Raw genomic sequence first — 18,114 nt, 5'->3', positions numbered from 1 at the left:
TACCAAATATTCAACAATATGTATTTCTAGAAATGGTGTCCCTGGTACTCCGAAAACTCCACAATCCTGAATCATTGTGCAGGTTTTTTTTGTTAGAAAGTAGTTCCAGTGAAAACTGTTCTCTGATGTGGCAGAAATCTGAGAGAAAGAACCAGATAAAACCTAAACTAACTGCATTCTACCAGAGGTAAGTGAGAAAATATATTTTCTCTTTTGTAAGTAGGGTGAACTGGCCCTTTAAATAGCTGTTATAAAGAGATACATAACCATCACTGTATAATATTTCTCCTTACAACCTGAAGATACAGATATGCCATTTCCGCCCTCTGTTGGTGATATTAGGAATCACAGCAGAGAAATAAAAACACCACACAAAGAAATGTTACTTAAATGTTGTTGTGTTTTATTCACCCCCTCTTTCAAATGTGCTATAGACAAAAGATGCACCCTGTACACATCCTCATCAGACACTGTTGGATATCATTTATCTTATCGACTTGTCAGAAACCACGTGAAATGTTGACATCATCATTAGACCAGACAACTTATTCAGTATTGGAGGTGGGTACAGCAGAACGTTTAGTGCATTTATTGCATCGTAAAGCAGACATATAAATGATAGTAGTGCAATTATACCCCATCATAACTGAGGAGATATCTTGATAGTCTCAGCTAGTGTCTCGTCAATGCTAGACTTTGTATTGCATACAGAATTTAGGCAAGTGAAACGCAATAGGAAATGATAATAGTAAAAAATTGTGCTTTGTAGGTCCAAAGAATAATTAACTTTTTGTAGAAATTTCCTGCAATAAAATTAAGCAAATAGAAGGAGCTGATAAATATATGTATATTTTGTTTTGTTTTTTTATCGAAAGAAGCTACTGTGCTCTCTGTGTTTCATCAAGTAGAAGTCATGTATCTCAAACCTGGTCCTTCAGAAATTAATGTGGGAGTCAGTGACAGCAAACTTTAGTGATAGACGGTGGTCCTAAATAACTGCAGTGCATCATTCTAAAAAGAGAGGAAAATACATATAAACACATGCTTTCTGAGGCGTTTAATATAGAATTGTGTACTGTGTACTCTACTTTCTGTCAGCATTTGTTGGTTCTGTGCAATTTGATAATAGTAATAATAGTAATAATTATAGTATCTGCATATCGAATATACAGTATGTACAATTAAGCCTTGATGTATACGGGTGACTGGTTATGTAGGTCATGTTGATTTATTCTGAAGAGTGAATGGCTCATGTGAGGATGGTCCCAAAAAGCCCTTCTGATGAAACAGCAATACAATATGTCATGCACATACATTAGGTTATTTACATGTGTGATATGTAAGCTGAATTCTATAGTTGTATATGGTAAAAGCAGATGCATTGATGTAAGAATTGCAGTGCTTACTGAGATGCATTCATTTTTGTGAATACTGTAAGACATGTAATGGAGGCAATAGATGATTAATTCAACAAAAGAGACTACTGGTGGCTATGCAAAGTTTGGATGAAGCTTTTGGTATTTGCATCAAAGACATTTAACTAGTCTTATGACTGGAAGTTCTATATATATATATGTAATGTATATCTTCCAGTTTGTTTGCAATGGGCAGAGAAATAAGCTGTGGTGGGTATGAGAGTGACATAAATATGCCACCAGAGGTCACCCTCCATGTACTTATAAGCATGCAGTACACGTGCTTATTTAGCTGTTTATGCTAAAAGATAATGAAGAAAAATGAGTGGGTTTACTAGGAAGTAACCCTTTGCAATCTGTTGATTTGGGAGATCAGGGCTGATCAGTGTTGTAGCACAGTGATGTAGTGGAGGGTGGGTGCAAACATATGCAGCATTGCTACTTCTTATTCACTGAGCAACCTCAATTCTGAGACTCCACTGATGTCTAAACTCAACCAATCATCAAAAGATATAGGCCACCCACTACTTCAGTTACCATTATGCCACTGAGGAGCAGTGAAGTGTGACATTTAAATGATACCACCAATATGGTAAAATAAAATGCAGATATGATCCTGTTTGTGTAGTTTGTGGAGAGTTTAGTGCTAATATCACCAGGAATTACATTCAGCACACATGCTCAGTAAACAGTTAATTGTGTATATAATCTATACAACTATTCTCTTTGGAAATCATACAGAACATGTAATCAACAAGGTGTTTTTTATGTATAGATCAACTCATCTTGTGTTTGTCTCTCACCAATTTACCCTTTTGTTTTTTTCTTTTGCACAAAGAAACAGCCAATATAAATGATCATTTATTCATCATAATGTACAACATCTGGTTATAAGAGTAAAAGGACAGAGTCATTGTTCCAGTCCAAGCTTCAGTTATCAGCCTGAGACGGGAACAATGCATCTGTAACCTACACTTGTTAAATGTCTGATATCTGGTTATGCTACATGTTTCTGGGTGGATCAAATTGTGTCAGAAAGAAGAATTAAAATTTCTTTGGGATAAAAAAATGCATACTACTGTGACATCAGACATCCAGTATCATTAGTTGAAATTATTAAATGTCATTATTTAGATTCACATTTGAAGAAAATTTCAAATGTGAGTTAGTGATTTGTATTGCATTTGTCTGTCATTTGTTGGAAGAGCCTTTTTCTCTCAGAGAACTATAAGTGAGATCAACAACCACAGTTTTTGGTTAATATTCAATTGCATTTTCATTTTAGTTTTGGGATTGGCCACCGACCATCTGCAAACAAACCACAGTTGTTGTAAATAATCCTTCCTAAGCTAACCGACCAGCATTTATACATTCACAGCTGTGACAAAAGATGCATATAGACTGTGCAAGCCTGTGCTTGTCATGCTTGTTTTGCATCACTGTTGCGTACAGGTATGTGATCAGCTATACTGAGGGCCAATATATGAATTATACATAATAGTATAGATAGTTTGTGTAAAAAAATAAATGGGAAAGGATAATTTAAAAAAGGCTACTAGATAAACAAGGAGAGAAAGCAAGTGATAAAGGAACAACTGTGCCTTTGAGGAAACATTTGGCTAAACTGGAATGACAGCTCATCGAGAGCTGTGGAGATGGAAGACATACAGAACTTGTTTACTGTCACTCTCTGCACTCTTTGGCCAGAGGGGGAAGCCAGGTTTATCAGAAGAAAACCCTGGGAACCCTACAATGGGAAGCTATTCATGTTCATATTTTGTGTTATACTGATTGCGTTGCTATGCTACAGTACTGTATGCTAACATACTCTGACCTCACAGGTGTGCAGTTTGTCTATAATGAGAGCTGAATTAGCCTATCTGTGTCTGGGACAGCCACTTCTGGGTATCTGATCACACATGGGCTAGTTCAGCTTCACCAGGTGGGGGATGTGACCTCCAGTGTGAAAGCAGGGAGTCGGGAACAAGGTCAGGGTGGGAGGGAGGGAGGGTGGTGTGCAGTGACTGCACTGCTTTACTGGTTTTTGTTACCAGTAGGTGTGCAGCTGTAGAAAGCGGCCCTGAGTTGTCGCGTGGCGGTGGGAGCAGGGAGCTCTTGCCGAGGGGGCAGCAGTGAGGTGGACGCTCCTCTGGTCAGATCTTCCTCTTCTTCCTGCTCCTCTCCCTGTTTTTGCTTCTCCTCTTCCTCCAGCTCACCAGCCTCCTGCTCTTTCTCTCATAGGGCTTCTGCTCTTTGTTCTCTTCTTCGCCCCAGGTGTGGCCAGAGAAGGTGGTGGCTGGCTTTGGAGAGATGAGGGCTGCTGCTGCCCCCTGGTGGCGCCCTGGTCCCTGTGCTCTATGACCTCCAGTCTGACCCCAGCTGACAGCACAGGCTGCACCTGCAGGAAAGCAGGGGGCACATTTAAGAGAGAAAAAAGCACCAGTACAAGAAATCAATAGCAAAATAAGCAAACACTAAATATGATGAAGTAAGAAAGAGAGATTTCTTCTCACCTATGTCTGCGGTAGTAATCATTCTATCAACTCTTGAGTCTCAGAAAACTAGTGAATGGACACAGGAGGTGGAAAGGTTGTAATTAATAATGCAACCAAACTGTTAATAACTCAAACATCTGTTGTGTGTTTATCTTACTTGTTGGCTGGAGTTAGCTGAGGGTGGGGTGATCACGCTTTGGTCCAATAAGGGGTTAACAGGGGCAGAACAGGGGAGATGCGTAGCACGCCAGTAAATTTCCAGGTACTCCGCAAGGTGTTCACACGCGTCTTCCAGCTGATTTTCATCCAGGATGACATCAAACATCTCCTAATGAGCCAAAGGTAGGAAAATGAGAGATGAGAAAGAAAAGCTACACACCAAAGATCACTGCATGATTTTCAACTCAAACCCTTCCCTGAGCATTATACTTCTGAGTTTCAGGCAGACATACAGGTGGACACTGAGCTAGCTTGTCTCCTGCCATCATCTGGACGTTGAGGTGTTTGCTTTGCGACTTCCCTCGAGATTTGATCAGCCTCTGAAGAACCTGTGAGATGACAAGGGGAGACAAAGAGAGTAAACAGTTAAAAAACAAAAACCCACAAATGAAGGTTGTCAAATGCCTAGTTCCCATTTAATCATTTTCCTCATTGTTTTCGTCTTTTATCTAGTCACATAAAGCAAGCGCTTTGTACCATATCATTTGAAATCTGATTTTATTCTTTCAACCTCCTTTTATGTAGAGAAGCCCATTTTAGTATGTGAGTGCAAAACTAAATTATTATGAGTTTTCATTTGTTCAAGCAACATATTCTGTGAATCATTGTAATTAGGACTGCAACTAACTAATTACTTTTCTTGTCAATTCATCATTAAATCTATAAATTGTCAAAAAAATAGAAAAATTAGCAGTCCTGAGACTCCAAGATGACATCTTCAAATGTCTTGTCTTGTCTGACCAAGAGTCCAAAACTCAAAGATATTAGTTTACAGTGATATTCAACAGAGAAAAGCAACAAATCCTCAAATTCTTACTTGATCCATTCACAAAATAGTTGGTGAATAATTCTCTGTCAAACAAGTCATAAATTATTCCACTATCACTTTCACTCTAATTTTAATAACAATCAATAAATAAAGAGGCTAAAACGCCAGTCTTGAATGAATTGTGAGGTTTATGTGGGTTGTGCTCTACTTTAGGCGAGGACACTTTGACGTAGACGATGATGGGAGCCAGAGAAGTTTTGAGGAGCTGTGCTGGGTGGTTGATGGTGTCTGCATCCAGGACAACCAGCTGAAGAGACTTGGCCAGCTCAAAGATCCTCTCTATCTCACTCTGGACCTCAGCTGTCAACAAACCAAAGAAAGACAGGGAGCTGACACATTTAACAGAGCAACATCACTTAGTACAGACATGACATTAAAGGAACAAGAGGCATCTATTCTTAGCAGGTATTAATCTTTATTTAGCAAAAAAAATAAACAAACATCAAAGACAGCTTTCTCAGCCACTCACCCAGACTGGAGCGTGTGTTGGATCTCTCCATTATGGCCTTCTTGTTCAGCACCGAGCGCTTCGCCAGTGACAGATCAGCAGTCACCCGTGTAATAGAGATCCTACAGAAGAAGCGTCTTATCACATCACATCCACAACTGTTCCATTTCATAGGATGAGATGAACTTGTACTCTCTTGCAGCTAAAAATAAATCATCATCATCATGTGTCCTATCGACCATGAAACGTGATAGGCAGAATCCCACAAACAGCTCTGGAGCTCGGTCACAGTGCTACTGTACAGTGAGCTGCAGCTGTAGAGAGCAACACAGGCAGCCGTATACCCACCTGCCGTCAAATCTGTGCTTTAGGAAGTCAAACAAGGCTTTCTGCATCATGTCTGTTACCTAGGCGACAGATAGGAGGAAGGAAGAGTGGAGAGAAGTTAGGAGAGACTAGTATCAAGAAATATACACCTTTGCACACACACACACACACACCTACAGTACTTATATTTTTTACTCACTTTTTATTAAGGTAACACTTCAGTTTAACACCCCTGTTTAGCATTTATAAACACTGGAAAAGATTCATGAATTGTTTTTTGGTTAGGACACTTTTAAGGGTTTTTTAATGTATTTATCAACAATTATATCTTGTCCAATGCAGAAATATTTTATATTTCTACACCTGTGTTTTACTATATTGTCATTCATCTGTTCATCAACCAGCCTCCATTTATGGGTGCCCATGGGAGGAGTTATAGTCTTTGACAAATACATTAATAATTAATGCTTATGAATACTGAATAGGGGGACTTAAAGTACAGTGTTGACTGTTGAGTGTTAGACAGAACGAACCATTGTGAGTTATTATCTCTTTGACTGAACTGGCCAAAATGGCAGCATATAATAATCAACACACAGTCAAAAGAGAACATACACAGTCAATTTGGCACATTCACATTTAACACAATATAGTAGAACCGAAAATACATAGTAATACACAAGTATAATAACCCTTCATTTTCAACAGGACATTCCTCAAGAAAGAAGATAGTGTTATAACCAGAAAAGGCAGTCAGCACAGATAGAAATGAGCACCATTAAAGTCCCTCCCACTCAAAATTTTTAATTATTGTTACCTCACTTGGATATTTGAGCTTGACTGTGCAGAATGACGTAATGTTTTTGTCACAACTAGTCTGGAGCCAGTCATGGTCTAATATATAAATGCATACAATTGTGATGTGGAAACTTGATTGTTTCTTGTGTCCGGTAGTTACAGTAAACTATTGAAATGAACCATATTTGCAAATTCATGGATTCTGGATTTTGAAGGAGAAGGAGTAGGTGTAGATTAATCAGGTAATATGAACTTTTCGGTGTAAAAACCATAATAAATTCAATTATCATCCCAAGCAGAGTTTATGTCTTCAAACATGTGTTGTGGGGATCTTTAAGGATGACATGTGTTTGCTTTGCGTATGTTTCCATGTGCACTGTGGGTGAAGTGAAGCAGTCTATTTTCAAACAGTCCTGAAAAATGGATGGCCTTTGGGACAGGGGATGGAGCGCACAGTGGTGTTGCTCCTCCACAGTGTAACAGAGAGATAGAGAAACAGTGGGAGGGAAAGAGGGAAGGCAACGTCACAGAACGATGGTGAGCAACCGAATATAATATGTAGAAGTGAGACAAAGCAGGGAGAAAGAGAATGAGAGGGGAAGAGAGAAGGAGACAGGCTGGCGTTCACCACTGGAGCATCCCCAAAGCACATCACCAGAGCGATGCATGAATATTTCACACACACACAAAACAAACGGCTTGGCACACAGCCTGCGCATCACAGAAGAGAGAGCGAGGCAGAAAGAAAATGTTGAAGCACAGAGACATTCTGTTCAATTACACGCCTCACAATTCAGCAGCTTCATTCAGAATCGACATATTCTACGATTAATCGACTTTAACTGCAATGTGTTTTCATACATGTCATTCCATATGTGTGTTAAAGACAGTTTTGTATGAGGGAATATCACATACAGTAGCTAAAATAAAAGGGACACACATGCAGTTCTGTATTACTCAAAATGGATCTAAGATTCCTGTTGTGTGGCTATAATTTCATCAGGATGTGACTGTGGTGTTTAGTATCAGTGTTAATGGGATAATGGAGGCGAGAGTGATTCCCTTTAAATCAAACCAGGCAAATCCATGCAGGACCAGAAAATACAGTCCAGATTAAACTGTAGCAAACAATGGCAGTCCAGAAAAGAAAAGACCATAGACTGAGGTTTTTGATGAATCAAATCTTTGTGTAAAATAATACTCATATAAATACTAATTAATACTGCATAAAGAGACTTTTTTGTCTAGGTATAATGTTCACCATATTAGATTAGGGTTTTATCATGCAAACATTTTATATTTTAGCTCTAAACAAAAAGAACAGTTGAGGCTGATGGGGATGTCTTTAGTTTTTAAGGTATTACAAAATGAAATTTTGACCTGATGATGGTGCTAGATGAAAAGTCTTTTTTTAGGATCACCAAAATTATTACATATCATGAGGACCAGTTTTTATAACAATAGTGGTCAAGACATTCCACTCAAAAGCATAAATGTCAACTTCATAGTGGCACTAAAGGAAAAGTTAGGATCACTAAATCCAGCAGGATACATCTGTACAAAATGTGCCAATCCATCATGTAGATTCAGTGACATTAGAGAAAATGTCAGGGGGTCACCAAAGTTTTATCTTCTTGGCACCATGAATGTGTGTATAAAATTTCATGGCAATCCATTCAATAGATATTCAGTCTGGACCAATGTTGCAGACAGATTGGCACTGCCATCCCTACAGTCATGCTAAAATGCTAGCATGCAGGCAAATACCACCTTGGATGCCCCTATAAAACATGATAAAGTTCCCTCTAGGGTGTCCTTGTGGACAAAATATGGTAAAGTAGGGTACTCATCCTAACCCTGACTAAGCTATTTCACAATAAATGCATAAGAACTTTCTGCGCTCTCGTACCCTTTTTATTTTTTCCTCCTCTGCCCCTCAAACAGCCACCAGTCCACCACTGCTAAAAATAGAAAATGTTTAGTGGTATGAGGTGGTTCACCTGTAAGAAAATACTCATATCTCAGAAGGTATAAGTACCAGATATTTGGTAATCATACTTTAAGTGTATTATTTTTTACGTGTAGGATTTAAAAACATCTAACTTATAACTTATATTATGACTGTATCAGATGTTTACAACAAACAAAATGTTCTTTTCATTGACTAATTCAGTGGTTCCAAACCTCTTGATTTTAAGGGGTGTAAGGAAACTTTAAAAAATATACACAGTTGGCCTACATCTCAGCATTTCATTCATTTCTGCAAAGAAAACTAAATGAAATTGTTATTTTAAATTATTATTATTATTATTATTATTATTATTATTATTGTTATAACACCTAAACTTTGAAGACCTGAACACAAAATATATTCACAGAGCCTTCTCTCTCTGATAATCAGCCCAACAACCAAAGAGCTAATAGAACATTCAGGTCTATGAAGTATGTATGATTGTTTAAAATTCAAAAAATACATATAACAGACAGAATTGTATAAATATTGTTCACAGGAAATTAATCCAAATCACTCGTTTTACATAAACTCCATAAAATATGTCACTCTGGGGTCGCCAGTAAAGGTTGGGAACCACTGGACTAATTGATCAACTGGTTAAATAATTTCAGCACATGCTCCATATCTGACCACATCCAGGTAATTACTCCAAACACAAGGCACGACTTGAATAAGCAGAACCAAACTATACTAACTGAAAAGCAGTATAAATGGTTGTCTCACCTCGTAGCCTTTCAGTGAGGGGCCCACCAGCACCACTGGCCGCATAGAAGGGACCACATCATACGGAGGAACATGTTCGGTCTGCACAGGCCAAAGGCACAGAATGGGTTTGGAGGTGGAAAAATACACAACAAGTTGAAGTGAATTTACTGTAATGACACACTTTGCTAACACACTCAAAAGAATGATAACTAGCAGAGTTATAAAAATGCAATGAAATGCATTAAGTGTGGCAGTATAATTGAGGCTTTAAAGTGATACACGGGAAAAGGCACAATGGCAAACATACCTGTTTCTGCTTCTGTTTGGCTTTCAGAATAAACAGAATGAACATTAAGCAAGAAGGATAAAAGCTAATATAAAGTAATTACTTCAGTAGAAAATGTTTAAGTTTTAAGACTTGGCAGGAGTGTATTAACAAAGAAAACCTGCATGACATGCTGGACTGTAGAAAAGTACATTGACATTGTGGCCATACAGCGGTCATCTAACACACATCATTTAGGTTCCTCTGTGCTCAAAATCATGTTTGTCCTCTTGTTTCTACAGTTCACTGTGCAGAATGACGTATGTGTAGAGGTTGACGCGAGAAGGATGTTTTCACATTCATCTGCTGAAAGTGGAAAGTTTCTCTGTGTTCCCTGAAAATCAGGTTTTAAAGTGCAGGGCTCACAAGCATGAGTTGTAACATCACAAATAATTTGGAAGTCAGTCTTGGTCCAATTTGAGACTCGTGTGTGACATTGCTTCAAGTGCAATATAGAAGCTTGAAGTCACCAGTGCACATACATTGAATTTACAGTGAAGCAGGAGACATCTTGTGTCCAACAGGAAAACTAGAATTGAACAGAATTTTCATATCTGGAATGTTCAATGAGGTAAAATTAAGTATTTTAATATAATTTCTTTTTGGAAAAACCCCCCCCACATCAGATACACATTATTGTTCCAAACAGACTATTTGTATATAATACTGGAGGGGATCTTTAAACTTAGTTTGATATAAAAAGCAAACAATGTTCTTCCCTCTTAAGGGAACATTTTACCCCAGCAATAGCCCTGTATGCAAATCTGACCCTGTGAGAGCATGTAGCCCCAGTAGAGGCAGAGCAGACAGACACAGTAAGACTGCTACAGACCCACTTACCTGCAGAAGCGTTCCCTCCTTTCCTGTGGAGAAACATAATGCAAAGCTTCATTATGCGTGCATTCCCTCAGGAGGCAATTTAGAAAGGACCTCCAAAACAGAGCAACACGTAAGCAAGAACTAGTTCTAAAAAAACGGAACGTTTTCAAAGACTGTGCTAGACAGGAAGCTGGTGGAATTAGAGCAACAGAGAGATACAGACAGAGATACAGAGACAAACAGAGGAGTGATAACAGAGACACAAACGTCTCTCAGAGCTGTGTGACCTCTGACCTTGCTGCTGCTTTCTGCTCTTGTTTTATCCTCATGGCCTCCAGTTTAACTGGACTCGGGATGAAAGTGATGTCTGCCCCTTCCTTCACCAGCCGACCGATCCACCAATCATTGTTGTATTTCTGAGTGACAGTGTAAAACACCCTTTATGCCTCAGAAGTTATGCTACAAAATGTGTTGACATGGATCAGAATAGGTCTATATTTGCAAGTGATGTATTTATGCTGAAGGCCTCTCACCTCTTTTATGTGCAGAAAGTCTTTGGTTTCAAAGTTAATAGCGGCACCTTGGACTGGGCAATCTTCATCAAGGGCCCCACAGTAACTCACATTGGTTTTTACTGCAAATGCTACTGGTTTCGACTGTTGAAACGCAGAGAGAGTACACAGTATATATCAGATATAAAGCAATATAGCATCACTGCCTTTATACTTTTAGTCTGACGATTTCATTTGGTTCAATAGACCTTCATTAATCTATAAGATGGGTAAATTGAAAAGCAACCTGAGTATTAAAATGACTCCCCTTAGTAACTGAAGGTGAATTTAAAGATAATCGACCTTTGACCCTCAGGTTCTCACCTTGGCTCTCTCTAGCTGCAGTTGAACCTGGCGCTCGGCTTCACGCCGAGACGCCTCCTGGTCCTCCCCCAGGGACAGGTCGGAATCCGAGGGTCGACTAGTGTAGGAATCGGCTGAACCCTGGAAGAAAGGAGGAGACCAGGTAAATCCATCACAATACCTTACCCAGCACCTAGTAGCAGTTGTTGCTACTTGTTCAGAATTTCTCAGGATATAGTTGCTGCTGACTTTAAGCAAATAGCTTTCATGCATCACCAAACAGATCACCTACATCTCCCTCCGTGTCTCCCATGTCTTTCTCCTCGTTTAACCTGTCTCTGAACCTGCCTGTCCTTTCCTGAAACCATGTGGTACAGCCTGCAAGGACCAATACGTTCCTGCAGCTTTCCAAAGCAGCTGTCTCCGGGGAACATGTGCGTGAGTACTGCAACAACACCAACTACCAGCACAGTACTTGTTGTCTATTTATCCACTCAGCCAGGCACACCAGATGTTGGCAAAAGCCCAGAGACTTCAACCAGGAAAAAAACCACTAAGACACAACTCTGACAGAGTACTGATAATACGGGATAATGCTATAAAATCCATTGTTCGATCCATTTTCTAGACTCCAGATGGGTCAGTATCAACAAAGGGATGTGGTGTAGTATCACTAGACAAATCAATTTGTATTATAATGTTTTGAGTTTGTTTGTATATCAGTGAATCAAAATGCTTTATATCATCCTGATGAAGACCTCGACATGCCCATGCTCAAAGAATACATTTATACCATAGTGCTTTCTCTTTTATATGCACCACTTGAAATTACACAAGATTTTCTGGATTTCTGTTTTTTGCTTGATATCATTTTGTGTTTATTTGAAATTTAACACATGTTCAAATCCAACATTACATTTGATAGTTGACATTTATAGTGTACCAGATGGTATAATTTATAATTAAATTAAATAAAGCTTGTGGTAACAACCTGGTATTTATGAAAACTAATCGATTGCAGACATAATCAAACTGCCAGGTACAAATTACAACAGTCAGTTGCACCGACAAATTCAGATTAAAAAAACATGTTATTCAAATTTATTTGTCTCACAGCACAGCTCTTACTCCTTAGAATGGATTTAAATGTCAATAACCAAATAACAAGAACATTACACATACAGAACCTGACACCCTCTTTAAACTTAAACCATATGTAAACTTCCAGACTGATAAAACTCTCACAAAGCCTCACTACATTTGTCCTCTGACTCCATCATCCTGCTCTTCCCCCAGTGGCTGCAGTCCCAGATGGGAGCAAGACTGGAAGACTCCTCTCATACCAGACAGGAGCACCCACATAAGAAAGCCAAATATAGCTCAATAACAACATCATCCTTCTCTTACCTTTTTTCCCCCGCTTTGTTTTTTCCCCTCCCTCTTCTCTTCCCTCCATCCCGCCTTTGCCTTTTCCACTTCCCTCCCTAGAAATGCTTTAGCTCAATCCAGCACAGAGTTTGTGGCTATCATTTGAATATCAAAGCCTGCCAGAGCCTGAATAGTCTACCAGCAAAAGAAACAAAACCTAATTAAAGAGTTCTGCAGATGACTGAAGAGGAATGATATTCTGAAGAACAGACCGAGTCTCTTTAGCACCAAATATCTATACATTGTCTTCACCTATAGCAGATTGCAATTTTATATTTGGTTAGATTGGATGAAGGACTACAAACACAAATTCCCTTTTTAAATAAAAAACTCATATAAGGGGAAAAACGTTCCCTTATAGTTAAAGCACAGGACTGCCGGTCTCTTTCTTGTTATCACTGTCCAGGTCCCAAAGTCCTTTGCTAAAGCGTCACAACATTTAATTAATCAGTGTTAATAATGATTTATCTTAATGCTGAATGGATTCCCAATGAGCTTTAATAATACAAAATACTCTGAAATACTGAGTGGTTTTTAAGCTTTTGAATGGTGCAGAACTGTGAATGGCAAATGAAGAGAATCAGATGTCAGGATAACATGCACACATTATATTCTCAAAGTAGCCTCCATGCTGACATCAGTGTAGGACAATAGACAAATATTGTACTGTATTGTGAGATGATTACAATAAAGTCAGTTCACATAATCACGTAAATATTTGGTTACCAGTGTATTGCACCCTGTTGCCCCACCACTGACATCACATTCCAGATGTTTAAAGACATTATTTAGAAGATTAACTGTCTTCAGGTTTCAATACAAAGAGTGACGAATAAGTTGCAGATCAGTGTTTCTTTTTTTACGCTGCAAAGGTGTAATGATGAAAGAAGAGAAATCGAGAAATAATCTCATGTAAAGAGATTCTGCTTATATTCTTTCATTCTCTCTTAGTGAATGTTCTTAGTGCCTTTCCACTGTGTGATAAGCCAGTTACAATGTAGATTTGACAAACGTCACCCATTGGTAACTCTGATACATCCCTCCGTGCTGTGCTTATTCAAAGCTATTCACAGTCAGAGAGACTTCAGACTCTTGCCTGTTTTGTATTTCTCTCTACGTGCATGAATGAAGAAGCTAAATGAACAAATGCACCTTGGTGTTTTCTTGACCAAATAAGGAAACTGGAAGATTTTAAAATCCTCTTCAATTGATAAGACAACAGAACATTTACTGACACTAATGTGGAAAAAAGATCCCCCTCATCAGCAACATCAAACATATTATAGGCATGTATATTGCAAGCTCTTAAAGCTATTACAGGATCAGTTCATTTGTTTTAAATCTTCCTTAAAACAATACTCACATGCCCATATGTTCATTGAAATGTGCTTCCAATGTAAATCATGTGGGACAAGATCCACAGTTCTCGTCCTGCACAAAAATATATTCCAAAGTTTATCTGAAGTTAATATGAAGATATAGTTGTCTGAATTAATCAAATCAAGTAGGTTCCTTCTACGGTACCTCTCATTCTGGTATAAATGTCATCTTTGTGTTTCAACAGACAGTCTTTCCTTGCTGAGCTGTGGTGGACAGATAGTAACACAAAGAGGGAATTTTGTACTAAAAAAGCTTTAACTTTGAAATATTCTCACTTGACTGTGGACCAATCACTTCCATTTGAAGTGCATTATATAGGAATCTTCTTAATTCTTGAAATTTCACAGTGGCTTCTGGTTGTTACACCCAATGAAACTGACTAAGCAAACAGACAAGTATGGGCTCAACTACAAGAGTTAAAGGTAGGAATGGCTTCATAAAAAGACAAACAAAATGACAGATTCAAAATCCATGACATTCAACAGATGGGCCTACAAGTTCAGTTGAGGTAGATAGACAAACTGCATGTATAGAGTACAGTATGTCCAAAGGGGATGAGGAGAAGGAGGGAGAGAGGAGAGAAGAAGTGGGGAGATGCTGGCAAAGTGAGTGAACCAGAATAGACTTCTGCTGAAACAAGAGTGAGAGGCGAGGGGAGAAGAGAAAAACAGAAAGAAGAAGATGTCTCAGAGCAGACAGACAGGGGACTTATGGACGAAGAGACTGAGTTTGCATGCAGAGTGATTAAACAAAATGGGGAGCATCAACAGCGTACCTTGTTACAGATGAGTCCTGTAGCGCTCGAGTCGGAGGCAGACATGATTGTGCTGCCAGCGCTCTCTTCTCCCCCATTGCACAGAAAAAGGCAGAACCCTCCTCCCCTCAGCCCGTGGTTACAGGGGGGAGAGAGAGGGTGGCGCGCTCAGCCTAAGTGCTTCACAGCTGACGTTGCTGCGCTGCCTCAACAGCCATTTCCTATTCAAAATTGATGCCCTGACTGCAGCACTGGTGTGTACACGCCCGCATACTGGTACAGTACAGTGGGTTTCTTCAGCTCCGAGCCAGCCCTCATGTAAGAAAAGGATCTTTCCTCTGGTTTCATGCACCGTCTCTCCTCTCCTCTCCTCTCCTCTCCTCTGAGTCGCCCCACCACGCAAACAGATCTCATGTATCCCTCTCCAGCATCACCATCATATCAAGTTTTTTTCCATGCATTCCTGTCATGTCAATTCCTGCTTTAAGAAATCCTGAGAAAGTAATATAAAATCAACCAGGCTGATGTTAACTCTCACACTGCAGAGTATAATTTTTCACTGAGCGCAGATAGAGCTTACAGTAAGACAGAACAAAGACTGAGCAGTTATGTAAGCCATGCTAAATGATAATAACAATAACCAGTCTGTAATTGTCATTCCACTGGCAATTAGTAGCTCCCTTTGCCTAACAGGTGACTGCTTCAACAGCAATAATGACTAAAAGAAAAACAAAGGGTGTAAAGTTAGCGAAGGACAGAGAGAGGGGAAACACATGAATGGAGAAATGAAAAGAGGGAGAGGAATAGAGGAGGGCAGGGCTATGCCCGCCTGCCTGTCTGCCCGCCTTGCACCATCCTCCTGACAGGAAGGTGATGCATGAGCCTACAGAACAGAAATGCAGCGGTGAGTCAGCAAGCAGCCATCTAGAGTCCATCAGATGTCTTAATAAGCCAGCAGAGAGGTCACTATTGCAGGAGACAGCCTTGTTGTTCCTGGCAAGCCCGGACTGCATGCCTGCTCTCGAGGTTGCCCCAGGCACTGAGGACCCTACTTTGCAACCATTATGCTGGCAGCATTCGCTCCCTCATCCTCATTCAACTTTGGCTGCTTAAGAATTAAGTGCACTCCACCAGGGCTTTTAGCAAAAAATGTCTCAGGGCTATATTTCTGCGTGGCTTTTCAAAATTAAAGGCAGGCAAGCTTTAAACACACACACGCACAAGCACACATATTTTATTGTAGTTAGAGCACCTAACCCCCTCAGAGAGACAGCGAGAGAGAAGATAGGGGGACTATTTTCATCATTAGTGTTCATCCATTGAGTAACAGCCTTTCGAACAGTGGGAGAGGAATGCAAAGATGGGGAAGAAATAAGAAGAGAGTTAGAAACAGAAAGAGGGCAGCAAAGAGGAAAACATACCTCAAGAGCAAATTAGATTGATGGAATTTAAATTGCTGTGTGATTTGTATAAATATTTATCGTGTCATTTGTCTGCTTTGCCAGCGTTAACTGTTAAAGCTCTTTAAATTGAATTGAAGAGAAGGAGACAGAATGTTGAAGACAAGCGGGAAAAGGTGGAAGACTGTGGAGAAAACGGGGATAAAAAAGAAAAAGGGGGGAGGGGTGAAGACACTCAGTGCATTAGAACAATATGACCAGAGATTAACAGCAGAATCTTTTTTCTTTTATGTTATTTTTGCTTTTCAGTCAGTCTAAATATAGCTCTCCTCTCTTCTCCACTGCTCTCCTCTCCTTCCACTCCTCCCATCACAGACTGGGGTTGGCAGTGGGGAGAGGATAGCGGAGGATTGTCAAAGTTCACTGAGTTTTGATGAATTCCCTCAAGAAAGAGCAAAGCAGATTTGAGACTGTCTCAGCTATATTCACTGATGCCAGATAGCCCATCTGAATGTGAACTAAGTGCCTATATGGACAATGAGAACAGACAGCCACTGACGATTGTCCCTGTTCAGTCTACAGAATCAGTCGCTGCAGCAATTTTTTCTCCTTCAGAGTGATATTAGATCTAGTTTCATTCAACCCTCCTGATAATGTGATGCAGGTGTACTTAATAATAATTCTTTTTTTAGCACTTTCGAGGTAAAAAGAGGAACGTGTTTACACAAAGACAATTCTCTGACCATTTGATGTGGATGTGGATAATAAGATAAGTCATTTTTCAACCATTGTTGGATCTGTGAGACATTATTAATTATTAAGGCATGACTTTTTGTAACAAGTGCTGACACAATACCTGATTTTTGGTACATATAGGTAAAATGTGTAAGTAAATAACTTATTAAAGATTAATTAAACAAGAATATAAATTTGACATTCAATGCCAACCTCTAACACCTCAGTTTTTGATACTCTTTCTGCTACTGACACATTTCAGCTGGTACCAGAAAATATTAAGGTTTGATCCTGATGCCCTTTACTTATTTTTTTGCTGAGCACCGTAGAGAAACCACTAAACAACTGAGAAGCTCTGCACCAACTGGGAGCTCAGTGGCTTGCAAAAGGGCACTTCAGAGAAGACAGAGTTCCAGATTTCCCCAACAAATCTGGAGATTTCAGCACAGAAGCTTTGCAGTCACATGCACGTCTCCAACCTTTTGACTTGTGTGAGAGAGGCACCTTACAATCTGTGTGCAGTGGGAGCTGAGGCAGCATTACAGCCAGAGGTGGATCATCCAGAGCAAGAGAGAAGGTCTCCTGACAGTGCAACCAGAGTAGGGCAGAGTGGATCAATAGAAGAGCTACCCAGATTGATACTCCATCCTGTCCCAAGCTGCTCCACCCTCCTCCCACTCTAATGTTACCTCAGGATACTTTCTCCCTGCCTGTAATGAGCCCTTGGCAGCCTATAAATAAGCACTTCCAAGTCATTTCAACACACACTACAGAACTGCTTTCTCACCAAAGACAACAGCAGTCTGTATGGCGGTTTAAGAACAAGGGACATCTTGTATAAGCCAACTTGCAAAGATAAATGCTACAGATACAATGAGGACAATGTAATGACATAAATCATCATCTTTGAATGGGTCGACAGTGAAGCTGGCTGGCATACAGTGGAGGAAGAGGAGCAGGACGCAGCAAGCCTGGCCAGGAATCTCTATCTTTCATCCACCCTGTCGACTTGGCCTTGCCGGCTACGCTGTGCATACTTAGACTTTCATCCCCCCAGGGATCCCTCAACCTGACTTCACCAAACTGCTTCAAAGTACAGAGAGGCTGGAGCTAACCCACATAAAGCTGTGTACCTACAGTGCAGCACAGAATGGCACAGTGCTGCTGCA

General features: G+C 39.8%; 1 protein-coding gene across 3 annotated transcripts; it reads right to left on the bottom strand.

Annotated features, from left to right (window-relative positions):
• Nucleotides 1–382: 382 nt before the first annotated feature.
• Nucleotides 383–15,696, bottom strand: cacnb3b (calcium channel, voltage-dependent, beta 3b). 3 transcript variants are annotated; one of them, XR_007887710.1, is made up of 14 exons: nt 14,832–15,696; nt 11,270–11,389; nt 10,928–11,050; nt 10,689–10,810; nt 10,416–10,438; nt 9,558–9,577; nt 9,269–9,349; nt 5,755–5,813; nt 5,428–5,528; nt 5,107–5,258; nt 4,340–4,458; nt 4,068–4,238; nt 3,929–3,976; nt 383–3,813 (listed from the first exon to the last, which is right to left on the bottom strand). XR_007887710.1 is itself a non-coding variant. In XM_051425605.1 (14 exons), exons 1-13 carry the CDS (start codon nt 14,874–14,876, stop codon nt 3,947–3,949), a joined length of 1,143 nt encoding a protein of 380 aa, XP_051281565.1. In that variant the 5' UTR covers nt 14,877–15,468; the 3' UTR covers nt 383–3,813; nt 3,929–3,946. The 3 variants fall into 3 exon arrangements, 2 of the variants coding, with proteins under 2 accessions (XP_051281565.1, XP_051281566.1); XM_051425605.1 differs by having other exon boundaries at nt 4,363–4,458; nt 14,832–15,468; XM_051425606.1 differs by lacking the exon at nt 14,832–15,696 and adding an exon at nt 11,541–11,707 and having other exon boundaries at nt 4,363–4,458.
• Nucleotides 15,697–18,114: the final 2,418 nt, after the last annotated feature.

Source organism: Dicentrarchus labrax, unplaced genomic scaffold, assembly GCF_905237075.1.
Source record: "Dicentrarchus labrax unplaced genomic scaffold, dlabrax2021, whole genome shotgun sequence".
Classification (NCBI taxonomy): Eukaryota; Metazoa; Chordata; class Actinopteri; family Moronidae; genus Dicentrarchus; species Dicentrarchus labrax.
Note: the sequence above shows the minus strand (reverse complement) of the source record. Positions and strands in the feature narration are given on the sequence as shown.

Excerpts from the sequence above, each read along its gene's own strand:
- cacnb3b (XM_051425605.1), bottom strand. The coding sequence starts at position 14,876 with ATGTCTGCCTCCGACTCGAGCGCTACAGGACTCATCTGTAACAAG. Across the intron at positions 4,459-5,106 it reads TCAAAGTGTCCTCGCCTAAA|GTTCTTCAGAGGCTGATCAA; the intron begins GTAGAGCACAAC and ends GTCATCTCACAG. Across the intron at positions 3,977-4,067 it reads CAGCTAACTCCAGCCAACAA|TTTTCTGAGACTCAAGAGTT; the intron begins GTAAGATAAACA and ends TCCATTCACTAG.